The sequence below is a fragment of the Entelurus aequoreus genome, linkage group LG16 (assembly GCF_033978785.1).
Source record: "Entelurus aequoreus isolate RoL-2023_Sb linkage group LG16, RoL_Eaeq_v1.1, whole genome shotgun sequence".
Lineage (NCBI taxonomy): Eukaryota > Metazoa > Chordata > Actinopteri > Syngnathiformes > Syngnathidae > Entelurus > Entelurus aequoreus.
In genome coordinates, this window is record NC_084746.1 from 41,879,410 (window position 1) to 41,892,115 (window position 12,706).

The following is a 12,706-nucleotide window of genomic DNA, read 5'->3' on the forward strand; positions in this document are numbered from 1 at the left end:
CTACTCCTGACTTAGATAGTCCAGTTTTCTGAGACTACAGTTAGTTTACTTTCATTGATTTTCATTGAGTCAATAGATCATATATATGTACAAATATGCAAACAACCAGAGCATATATACTGTACCTAAATGTACAGTATATTAATTATAACACACCCGTAAATATAAAACAAAGGTGATAAAATGTTCAGAATTTATGCAAAAGTTCAAGTCCATGGTACACTTTAATAATTGCTCCTTCACACCTTACATTATGCGATAGTCAATTTTTCTGATTCATGTTAATATTTGACACACAAAAAGTGTAGTGTTTGTGTTGCTCAGGTTGTGACTGGAAACTTTTCTTGAAAGAACATCAAACACAAAAATGCAAGACAGTTGAAGCCCAGGCTTTCGCACCACGTTCTAGAATAACTTTACAGCACATCCGAGGTTAAGACGTCCTCTCACCTCCTGTCTCCTGAAGTTGACGACAACTTGTTCAAATTGTTCATCTTTGGTCTCGTCCGCTTTTCCCAGCTTCTGTAGAACCTGATAAATGAGAAAATGTTTCATGTTGTAATGTTGACTGACATCAGGCAATGTGCTTCAGGTTTCTCTTGAATTGTGATTACAAATGGTCTAAGTTAGCCATGAAGCTGTCTCATTTCCATAAACAAACACTGGATTCATGGAAGGTTTGGTTTGCAAAAAATAACTTCTTTCCACACAAATGGATCGTCTGGAATATCAATCAATCAATCAAACTTTATTTATATAGAGCCCTTAATCACAAGTGTCTCAAAGGGCGGCACAAGCCACAACGACATCCTCGACTCTGATCCCATTCAGATCCATTTCTGCAGTTAAAATGTTCGTTACAGTACTTTTATTGAAAATCGTTTAAATGTTGAAAATGTGAGCAGAAAATGTTTCCTCTTTAATTCAACAATCAACATATTTTTTATTGTTAGTGGGACACTATGTTCCACTAACAATATCTATTTCATGCATTTTACAATTATATGTTTGTTCATAAATAATATTGACATTCATCCTAATGATTATGGAAGATTGGTCAATGGAATCCCAGCCAAACTTCTATAATACAAAACCAACTGTTCTTACCATTTGGTACCTGCTTTTGGGTATTTGGGATCCCCATAGGTCCCGAAAATGTGAAATCAAACCATAGTCGAGACAATTATAAAAACAATTTTGCCTTTTTTCAAACTTGCTCCAAACGAGCCGTTTGGAATTTGAGACATCAGCGGATATCTCTATAGATGGTAAAGGTTTACCTGAAGAGCTTTGCACGACTCCGCCATTTTTATCCAAAGTTGAAGTCAATAAGTTCCTTATTTTTCTCTATCTTCTTGTTGTGGGGCAGACTGGCTCATACATGCACATGCATCCTCCGCTGTCGCCATTTGTACTACTGAGTAGCTTATAGTTCCAACTAGGGGTGTAACGACTGATCGATATATCGATTTATGTTCCTAAATGTCAAGTACATCGGTCTGTGCATGCTCAGCAAGGTTGCCTTCCAGAAGATAGGCATCAATCCAAGATTGTTTCAAAAGGGAATCGATCGATTTCATCGACGATACTAGAAAAAGGAAAATAATTTAAGAACAACAGACTTTATATGAAGTTTAGAATTTTTAATATTAAAGACGTTAAACATTGTCTATTTGCCCATCTGTTTCATCAAAACAAAAATGGCGGATAGCTACGGTGGTCGAGAAAGGTCATAACAAACGCAAACGCCACAGGACAATATCATTAGATACAACACAAACTTTCAGGTACAGCACGATTGCATAAGCCACAACAAATTCAAACAATACAACACAATAATATAAAGCCACAACTTAACTTTAAGTCACACAAAAAGCGCCCCATGGCGACGCACCGACTTTCGGAACACAACATAAAGGGGCCAACACCATCAAAAGGGATGAGGGGGCAAACATGCTTCCGCACACCTGGGACACTGTCCTTCATCAACGATGCCAGGGCGGAGAACAGATACTGTATGGCCGGGTCGGGGAACTTTATTTAGCAGGTAAATAATCTACAGTTAAAATGTTGGTTACAGTATTTTTATTGAAAGTTGTTTAAAAAATGTTGAAAATGTAAGCAGAAAATGTTTCCTCTTTAATTCAACATAAAGCAGGGGTGTCAAACTCATTTTTTGATCGGGGGCCACATGGAGAAAAATCTACTCACAAGTGGGCTGAACTGGTAAAATCACGGCACGATAACTTAAAAATAAAGACAACTTCAGATTGTTTTCTTTGTTTAAAAATACAACAAGCACATTTTGAAAATGTACAAATCATAATGTTGTTGGATATTTTTTACACTTACATGTTGCGGTTAATAGTATTCTATCTTTATTTGTCGTTATTTATATTTTCTGAATAAATTATGTGATAATGTTCATCAGTCAACTCATTGGTGTTCATTTTCACTCTATCAAGATAAAAAAAATGATATCACAATCAAATTACAGGATGTTATTTATGAAGTTCCTTGACTGGTGTACTAACATCATGTGGTTTATTTTGTACGTATGTAGCATCATCTCGAAAGACACAAAGAATTGCTATTGCCATTTAGAACAGCAGTTTCTTTCATTCAAAAATTTCAGGTACATTTTTATACTTAGCAAACTCATCCGGCGAGCCGGATAAAACCTGTTTGTGGGCCTGATCCGGCCCTCGGGCCGTACGTTTGACACCCCTGACCTATATATACATATATAATGATGGGTTTTTAACATGTAAAGCGACTTTGGGTACTTAGAAAAGCGCTATATAAATCCCAGGTATTATTATTATTATTATATACATTTTAAATCCATCTATATTCTATATATATGAATATATACTCATATATGTTCTTCATTTTTTTCAACATTTTTAATCAAGGAAACAATCACTTTATAAGATAAGTTATAAGATAAGATGTGCAACGGAATAATTTAAATGTACCCAAATATTACTTTATTGGTGGGAATTTTCATAAAATATTGGCTATAATTTATAATAATTTGTCGTTTTTGTTTTGTTTTCATTGTACACATTCCTTAAGGTGGTGCCATATCCACATGTTTTGACAGTGACATCATTATTTTTGAAAAATACATATAATAAGTAAGAATAAAAAGCATTTATGTATCCTACAAGAATAAAAATAAAACTACAATAAAGATTAATGACCAGACAGAAAAGGAAAAAAAAGAAAAGAAAAAAAAAAAGTGTTGGTTGCTCTTTATTCAAATAAGATGTGAATGCATTGACAATTAATTGTTGTTTACTTCCTTGTTTGTATCCATAATTCACTTATACATAATGTATTTACAAAAAAGAACAGAAATATAGGAAACTTCACCTGCAGTGTCCAGTATCCACTATTTAGTTTAGTCACACTGCTTGATTTTTTTTTTTTGCAAAAAAGTTACTGAATCTCACTGAATCGTTTCGGATAGTTCTAAAAAAATTTAGATTGTCCCTGAATCGCATTGGCAACCACAAATATCTAATCGAATCGTTGTTAAAATAAATCGTTACACCCCTAGTTCTAACTTATATATCTGTCAGTAGACTCCATATGGAAGCGCTAAAAATTATAACATGGCTGACGGGGTAGAGACGCAGTTGAAGGGGGCTAGGCCTGGAGGAGGGCTTTGGCACATGAATAAGACAGGCCAGAAAAGGCTGCATTTTGAAGAGACAATTAAAAAAGCGGCTTGAATATGGTCTGCAAAACATAATATATGCGACATTTGACCAAAGAACCACCATTACATGTTACGTAGACTACAAAGAACTCAATAAAGTGGCTCGGTTGGTAGAGTGACCGTGCCAGCAACTCCAGGGTTCTAGGTTCGATTCCTGCTACCGCAATCCTAGTCACTGCCATTGTGTCCTTGGGCAAGAGACATTGTAGCTTAAAGATGTCGATAATGGAGTTCATTATATAAAACCCTTTGAGTCACTAGAGAAAAAGTGCTATATAAATATAATTACTTCACTTAAATGTAGGGGGGGGAAAAATCCTAATATGACCCCTTCAAGTCAGTGCAGTAGTTATGGGCGATGTTAGGTAAATGCATGATGCAAGATTCAAAGGTACTTATAATAAGTACCTTTAACCACTAAATATACGACAAAGTGGCTGAAGTGCATCAAAGATCATTTCTGCTACATCTTTGCAGAAATATCAGGCGTATATGTTGTGAAGCGGCATTATGCCACACCCACAGTTTATGCTACACTTCTATTTTTCATGAGCGAGGGCAAACTAGACGTGCCAAATTCGCATTCGTGACAGACTTCCATAAATAAATAAAATCTACGAAAAAACTAGCTAATTTTTTTTAAAGACATTAGGTGTTTGTTCTTCTTGGCCGCAGTCTCAATGCTCACGCTCCGAGAACTGACGCGACTTACCGAGATAAAAGTAGTGTATGGTATTTGGTGCTGATAATACTGAAGTGTTCCTGAGCCCATGTGGAGATATCCTTTACACACCGATGTCGCTTTTAGATGCAATACCGCGTGAGGGATCGAAGGTCCGTATTATCATCGCTTACGTGCAGTGATTCCTCCAGATTCCCTGAACCTTTTGATGATATTACGGACCGTAGATGGTGAAATCCCTAAATTCCTTGCAATAGCTCGTTGAGAAATGTTGTTCTTAAACTGTTGGACAATTTGCTCACACATTTGTTCACAAAGTGGTGAACTTCGCCCCATCCATTTGTGAATGACTGAGCATTTCATGGAAACTGCTTTTATACCCAATTATGGCACCCACCTGTTCCCAATTAGCCTGTTCACCTGAGGGATGTTCCAAATACGTTTTTGGTGAGCATTCCTCAACTTTCTCAGTCGTTTTGCCACCTGTGCCAGCTATTTTTAAACATGTTGCAGGCATCAAATTCCAAATGAGCTAATATTTGCAAAAAATAAGTTTTCCAGTTCAAACGTTAACTATCTTGTCTTTGCAGTCTATCCAGTTGAACATACAGTAGATTGAAAAGAACTTGCAAATCATTGTATTTTGTAGGGGTGTGGGAAAAAATTGATTCGAATTCGAATCGCGATTCTCACGTTGTGCGATTCAGAATCGATTCTCATTTGTAAAAAATCAACAACAAAAAATTAAATGTATTTATTTAAATTGTTATATATTTTTTTATTTTTTATTTTTTTAATTAATCAATCCAACAAAACAATACACAGCAATACCATAACAATGCAATCCAATTCCAAAATCAAACCCGACCCAGCAACACTCAGAACTGCAATAAACAGAGCAATTGAGAGGAGACACAAACACGACACAGAACAATCCAAAAGTAGTGAAACATAAATGAATATTATCAACAACAGTATCAATATTAGTTACAATTTCAACATAGCAGTGATTAAAAATCCCTCATTGACATTATCATTAGACATTTATAAAAATAAAAATAAAAGAACAATAGTGTCACAGTGGCTTACACTTGCATTGCATCTCATAAGCTTGACAACACACTGTGTCCAATATTTTCACAAAGATAAAATAAGTCATATTTTTGGTTCATTTAATAGTTAAAACACATTTACATTATTGCAATCAGTTGATAAAACATTGTCCTTTACAATTATAAAAGCTTTTTACAAAAATCTACTACTCTGCTTGCATGTCAGCAGACTGGGGTAGATCCTGCTGAAATCCTATGTATTAAATGAATAGAGAATCCTTTTGAATCGGGAAAAAAATCGTTTTTGAATCGAGAATCGTGTTGAATTGAAAAAAAAATCGATTTTGAATCGAATCGTGACCCCAAGAATCGATATTAAATCGAATCGTGGGACACCCAAAGATTCACAGCCCTAGTATTTTGTTTTTATTTACACAACATGCCAACTTCACTGGTTTTGGGGTTTGTAAAAAAACATGTTTTCATTGATTGCATACGTTTAACACAACATGCAGGAGGAATACAGAGAATAACCTGACATTAAAATAAATGATGATAGAGCGGACTGTGTGGATAGGGATGTTACTTATCTTCCTAAACAAAATGGTGAAAAGGGTGAGCCTTGTAGAGGTACACATTAAAAGTGTAAAAGAGGTGTATCTCGTGTCTTGCATTTATTTGTTAATAAAATAAGAGCGGTCACGAAGGTATTTGCCGCACAATTGAGAAAAAATATCCGCCACCACAAGCCCGGGGAGCGTGCATTTATGCAGAAAACCTCCAGAAGCACGCAACTCAACCTTAACACTTCTGGAAGTGCAAAGAAAACACAAGAGATACTCTTCCGTTTTTTTGAAAAACAGTTTTCATTAAAGGCCTACTGAAAGCCACTACTACCGACCACGCAGTCTGATAGTTTATATATCAATGATGAAATCTTAACATTGCAACACATGCCAATACGGCCGGGTTAGATTAGTAAAGTGCAATTTTAAACTTCCCGCGAAATATGGGTGTGTGGGATTGAGTGTGTTGTGCGGGTGTTTGATTTGTATTGGTGGGTTATATGGACGGGAGGGGGGAGGTGTTTGTTATGCGGATTAATTTGTGGCATATTAAATATAAGCCTGGTTGTGTTGTGGCTAATAGAGTATATATATGTCTTGTGTTTATTTACTGTGTTAGTCATTCCCAGCTGAATATCAGGTCCCACCCGCCTCTCACAGGATCTTCCCTATCTGAATCGCTTCCACTGCCCTCTAATCCTTCACTCTCACTTTCCTCATCCACAAATCTTTCATCCTTGCTCAAATTAATGGGGTAATCGTCACTTTCTCGGTCCGAATCGCTCTCGCTGCTGCTGGCCATGACTGTAAACAATGTGCAGATGTGAGGCGCTCCACAACCTGTGACGTCACGCTACTTCCGGTACAGGCAAGGCTTTTTTAATCAGCGACCAAAAGTTGCGAACTTTATCGTCGATGTTCTCTACTAAATCCTTTCAGCAAAAATATGGCAATATCGCGAAATGATCAAGTATGACACATAGAATGGACCTGCTATCCCCGTTTAAATAAGAACATTTCATTTCAGTAGGCCTTTAAAATAGGGAATTTAAAAGTACACGGTTGAATTTTTTTTTTAATATGTATCCTGGTATCGAATAGGTCATGAGAATTGTGGAAATGCATAGGTATCAGTATCGACTATACTGAGATTCAGCTGGAAACAACAAAATTCAGCAACACACAAAAAACGACTCAGCAATTTAGCAAGTACAGAATTTACACCCAAACATGATGATGAACACATCAGCAGAGTACAGTTGAAGCCTAAAATGTCAACATACGGTATGCCTGCTTCTAACAAAATGAGGGAAAAAAGGTCATTTTCCAGAGGTATTAAAATTGTGTTCAGGAGTAAAAATGTATATTTACTTGTATTGCAATTCGTCCATAGAAAAAGTAGACTTTGGTCTTGAATTGTGTATTTTCAACATTATCATTAGCACAATCCCTATAGACGTTCTAATATTCTTCACTATACGCAGAAATATTCTGAATGTGGCTGATCTAGCGTCTAGAAATGACGTCATCCCGCCAGAAGCCCAACAAATCATGCTGGCTGTTACGTAATCTGCGTATCAGATCAGCGAATTAAACAAACCATCAGTAAATCGATATTAGAGCTGGTTGTTTTTCGCCCGACACTGACGTCCCACACACATCGACGTCGGGGACATTTGAGAGCGGCAGCGGCCTGCAAGGACGTCACCGTCATCTCCTCTTCATCACCTTCATCTCCTTCATCACCTCCTCCCCCACCTCCACCTCCTCCTTACCTTCTCCTGCGCCCTGTTCAGCCTCTTCTGCACATTTTTGGCGAAGATTCCCGTTTTGATATCCGCCATGACGCCGCACTGACAGACGCGGATTAACACCGACACAAGCAGGGAGGGGGAGGGGCGCGCGTGTGTGCGTGTGCCGGGGCGAGCGTGCGCAAGCAAAGGGGGCGGAGCCTAACCCCGCCACACGCGCTATAGTTTGATGTTTTTTGCGAGTATTAAATGGAAATAATCGCATATAAATCCTATCAGGAGGTATCATTTGTATGTATTGTTATGAATAAATAAAATTGCCATTATAAATAAATAATAACGAGCTTCCTCATGTCATGTGTGCACCTGTTTTTGGTTGAGGTAAACACAAGAGTGTGAAAAAAACATTTTATTTTGGAATATTTTAATTGTATATAGTTTAAATACCGAATACAGTAAATATTATAGGAAAACTGCGTTGTCGTCATTTTATATTAGGACACTTACCTGCAATAATATCTAAAATATTTTAAGTGTAAAACATGCAATGTTGGTCAAACTCCAGCAGAGGGCGACAGAAAGACCCAGCTGGTTCTATTGTATGTTTTTCCCATTTACTTATAATAAATGTCTTGATTTTTTTTAAATAAAAAAATGTCTACAATGTAAATATCTTAAATACTTGGAGAATGCTATAAAACATTTATGTCTACTAGTAAAATGATATATTCACAAATCCAGAGCAATGTCCATCGGTAGGTTGGGAGTTCAAACCCCGGCCGAGTCATACCAAAGACGATAAAAATGGGACCCATTACCTCCCTGCTTTTTTTTTGTATATTTACTTTACATATCTTACTGGATGTTGTAAATAAATGTATATAGTTTGTGTTTTGTGTCATTTGTTGTACGTGTAATAAAACATGGTACTTTACTATTTTTCTTTTCTGTTTGCAATCTGACGGTCTGAGGGCTGATATATGTTTTTGAGTTTGTTGATTAAAAATAAACTAAAAAAACAAGTGAAGATGTCTTCATACAGTGGGTGTGTGAATCTTTGGGCACCACACGGTTCAATTCGATACTTGTGGTTAACGTTTCAATTCAGAATCGATTCTCGATTCAAAATCAATACTTTTTTTTAATAACATTTGGTGCCAGTTCTATGATTAACTACATTCCTCCTTAAAACATCTCTCATGAATTTCTCTATTACTCAAAAGAAAACTGGTTTTGTTTAATAATATTCTACCCAAACATGTAATAAAGTCAAATACAAATAAGGCAACAAGAGAAGTATCCCACACTTCTCTTTTCTAATGTAAATCTGTACAGCATATATGGGCATCTACATCAACAATAAGATTTGCCTGAGCGGGTAGACAGGACAGATTAAAAAAAAAAAAAAAAAAAAATTGTTTTTTTTCTCCAATCATCAATAAGAATCGTGATTAATTTAAAAATCTATTTTTTGGACCCCCTATCATACAGTATAAAATAGTATGCAATGGTATACAATATACATGCAGTATATTTATATAGAGCTGCATGCAAGGTCAAATAAATCACATATGTATTTTACACCAGAGATAAATATACATATATTACCACTTGATTACCAGTTAAAAACAATTGGCATTATTATCAGTAAAAATCCATGATGCACATGTTGTAACACATCACAGTTGTTGCAGGAAACGAAAAGAGAACCAAAAGAAAAATATGTTATTTATGAGTCAGCGGAGTCTGGGATTCAAACCTAGGTCCCTTCATCTTTCTCCCTCTCCCTCGGCCCCCATTTCTTCCCCATCTTATATGGTCGATTGTTCCCCAGCTTTGGTCTTGTGATCCGAATCTTTAGTGTGTGTACACTACAACCTATGTTCTTAATGTAATTATTAATTTGTTTCCACTTCTTCATTTCGCTATTAATAATTTCTTAAGTTATTCTGTTATTATCCCAAAACAGTATTGCCATTGCATAGTTGTCTGTTTTTATTAATTATGCATACGGATAAAGACACCTGTTGCATTTTGTATGTATTGTCTGGTTATTAGCAGGCACATGAGCTCTGTCTGTTGCTGTACTAATTTGTTGAATATTTTTTGGGCAAATTCAGTTAGAACTACTTTTATATTGAACATGCTTGTACTGTGTATCATAACTGATTTTATTGAAAAATGACAACAGAAGTCTAAGCCGTTTGTGACAAAGTAAGTCTTTGGTGGTGTTTCTTACTGTAATTATATTTATGATAATTATCAGTCATATTTAATTAAACAGTACAGTAATTTGACAATGAGCTCTTGAATACATGCTTTTACTTCAATCTAGTCCCTACTTATGAGTCTGTGTGGTATAAAGCAAGTAAAACATCAATACAGTATTTGTTTTCCAATTTTTGTTGAAATCCTTTGCAATATTTCTTAAAGGATTTGATTACAAATTTGTAAAATCACAAGTTGATTCAATATTATCGAATAAAAACAAGTCTCATAATGTCGCAATTTCCTGAAAAAGCAGCCACAAATGCAGGTATTTTAGGCCGCAACAATCACAGAAAAAGTCTGCGAAACCCTGGAGGGACTGATCAATACAGTATTTGTTTTTCAATTATTATTTTTTGCAATCATGTGCTTTTAGAGGTGAAGGTTACAGGAACACATTGATAACAAATTCATAAAATCACAAGTTGTTACACGATTAGGGGTGTAACGATATTAAAATGTAATAACTTGGTTATTGTGACCAAAATTATTACAGTTATCATTATTATCGCGGTATTGTTGAATGTGCCCAGAAAATACTTGTACACACACTAACATTTTTGACCAAGTTATTCCTTTTTTAAAATACCTGTTAGAAACCCCACTAGTTTGCATGTTTTGTGTTTCTTATGCTCCATTCATAGTGTTTTAATCTCAGTATTTTATCTGTTTTAATGGCTAAGCTTTTATTGTTTTAAATATTGGTTGTACTGTCGTACTTAAAGATTTATTTAAATGAAAGGTGCGTGACAAATAAAGTCTGTTATTACGATTTATAATTTCTGGTGGGCTTTGTGGCATCCAACTCTGTTCTGCGGTCCTTGAAGAGAGCACAGCTTGGATGTTCAGTGTGCACAATTGAATATCTTGTTCTGCAGACAGCAATATGCTTGTATAAATTTAGATTGGCCATTCTCATTAATGGCTCTGCTGTTGAGATAGTCCGTGATTACAAGTATCTAGGCACAATTTTAGACAATAAATTGACCTTTGATGCCAACACTGACCGTATTTGTAAGAAGGCCAAACAGAGGCTGTTTTTCTTGAGGAGACTGAGGGGCTTTCAGGTTGATAGGACACTGATGAGGATGTTCTATTCATCTATCTATTGAGTCTATTTTAACTTATTCCATCACTTCCTGGTTTGGTAACCTCAGTGTGGCCAATAAAAATAGATTGGGTGGTATAATCAAGGTGTGCCAAAAGACCATAGGCACTACCTTGAACCCCCTGAACCAGATCTATCAGGCTAGAGTCATCCAGAAGGCCAAGGCCATTCTGGTCAACCCTCAGCACCCTCTCTTCTCAGAGTTTAGACTCTTGCCCTCGGGATGCAGGTACGCACCTACTAATAGAAAGGCCAAAAACAACAGATACATAAGATCCTTTGTTCCCTCAGCTGTTGCCTTTATAAATGAGCTTTTTAAACAAGCTTAGCTGCTATGCAAGCGACATGTGATGATTAGTTTTATTGTTTTACAAATGTTTTTAGTTTTTAGCTCAATGCCTTCATGATGGTTTGTATGTTGTATGTATTTTATGTATTTGTACCTTGTTTTACTGTTGTACCTTGTTTTTACTGTTGTACCTCGTTTTTACTGTTGTACCTTGTTTTTTACTGTTGTACCTCATTTTACTGTTGAACCATGTTTTTAATGACTACTGCTGCAAACCAAATTGCCCTTCAGGGACAATAAAGATTTTCTAAGTCTAAGTCTAAGTCTAAGTCTAAGGAGTATGTCATTTTTTAGAGGAGAAAGACGTTCATGTCTCTTGTTTTAATGTTAGCATATAAACTAGCGAGCTGGCGCCAATCAGTCCATGAGTTTATCAAAGTGCAGTCATCAATCATAATTTTTCGATCATTTTAATTTAAAATGGTAATACTAACTGTTTCGGCCTTTCCAAGCTTTCCCAAGTTCTAAACCAAAGGCCGTGGGCTGAGCCAGGACAGGTGGTGCACTTTCAAACGCACTTCCGACTCCAACTTAAGTCTCTCAAAAAATAGCTTTACTTGCAAAAAGGTCTTCTTTCCAACAGTACATCCAAGGTGAACAAAAACTAGTTGAACTACATACAAAGCTATAAACAAAAAACTAAGGCTCAAGTGTTGCATTAGAAGTGGTCAAAAACTGTGTTCACCGCCAGTCTCTCAACCCGACATTTTTTTTGTCCAATCAATTTCATCTGTGCACCCCTATATGCTCTCGGCACAGGTGCTGTCAATGACAGAATATAAATAAATTAACTTGCCATAAATCAAAGCATATTTTCATGGCAATTCAAAAAATAAATAATTTAACTTAATAATATATGCAGTAGAGATGCGCGGATTGGCAATTATTTCATCCGCAACCGCATCAAAAAAGTCGTCATCCACCCGCCATCCACCCGAACTAACATTTTATCAAAACCACTACCGCCCGCCACCCACCCGTTGTTATATATCTAATATAGACGATGCAAGGCATTAGTGAGGTTAGAAAGCTTTTGCCTGTTAAAGAAAGGAGACTGATCCAATGCAGCAGAGACATGCAATGCGTGCCACACATTAATATCTCTTGGCCACGCATTGGAGGCTAAGAGATATTAATGCGTGATAATATTATTTATCATTATTATAATATTATTGTCATTTCCATTAAGAAAGTGTTGACTAT

At 36.2% G+C, this 12,706-nt stretch overlaps 1 protein-coding gene across 3 annotated transcripts in view; it reads right to left on the reverse strand.

Moving 5' to 3' along the window:
- amph (amphiphysin) overlaps positions 1–7,945 on the reverse strand; it is a 41,228-nt gene extending 33,283 nt beyond the window's left edge. For all 3 annotated transcript variants that reach the window (XM_062022889.1, XM_062022888.1, XM_062022891.1), the window contains exons 1-2: positions 7,803–7,945; positions 451–531 (exon numbers count right to left, since the gene is read on the reverse strand). In XM_062022889.1, the coding sequence (XP_061878873.1) occupies positions 451–531; positions 7,803–7,871 (150 nt within the window). In that variant the 5' untranslated portion in view covers positions 7,872–7,945. The remainder of the gene's footprint in view (positions 1–450; positions 532–7,802) is intronic.
- Between the last annotated feature and the right edge of the window lie 4,761 nt (positions 7,946–12,706).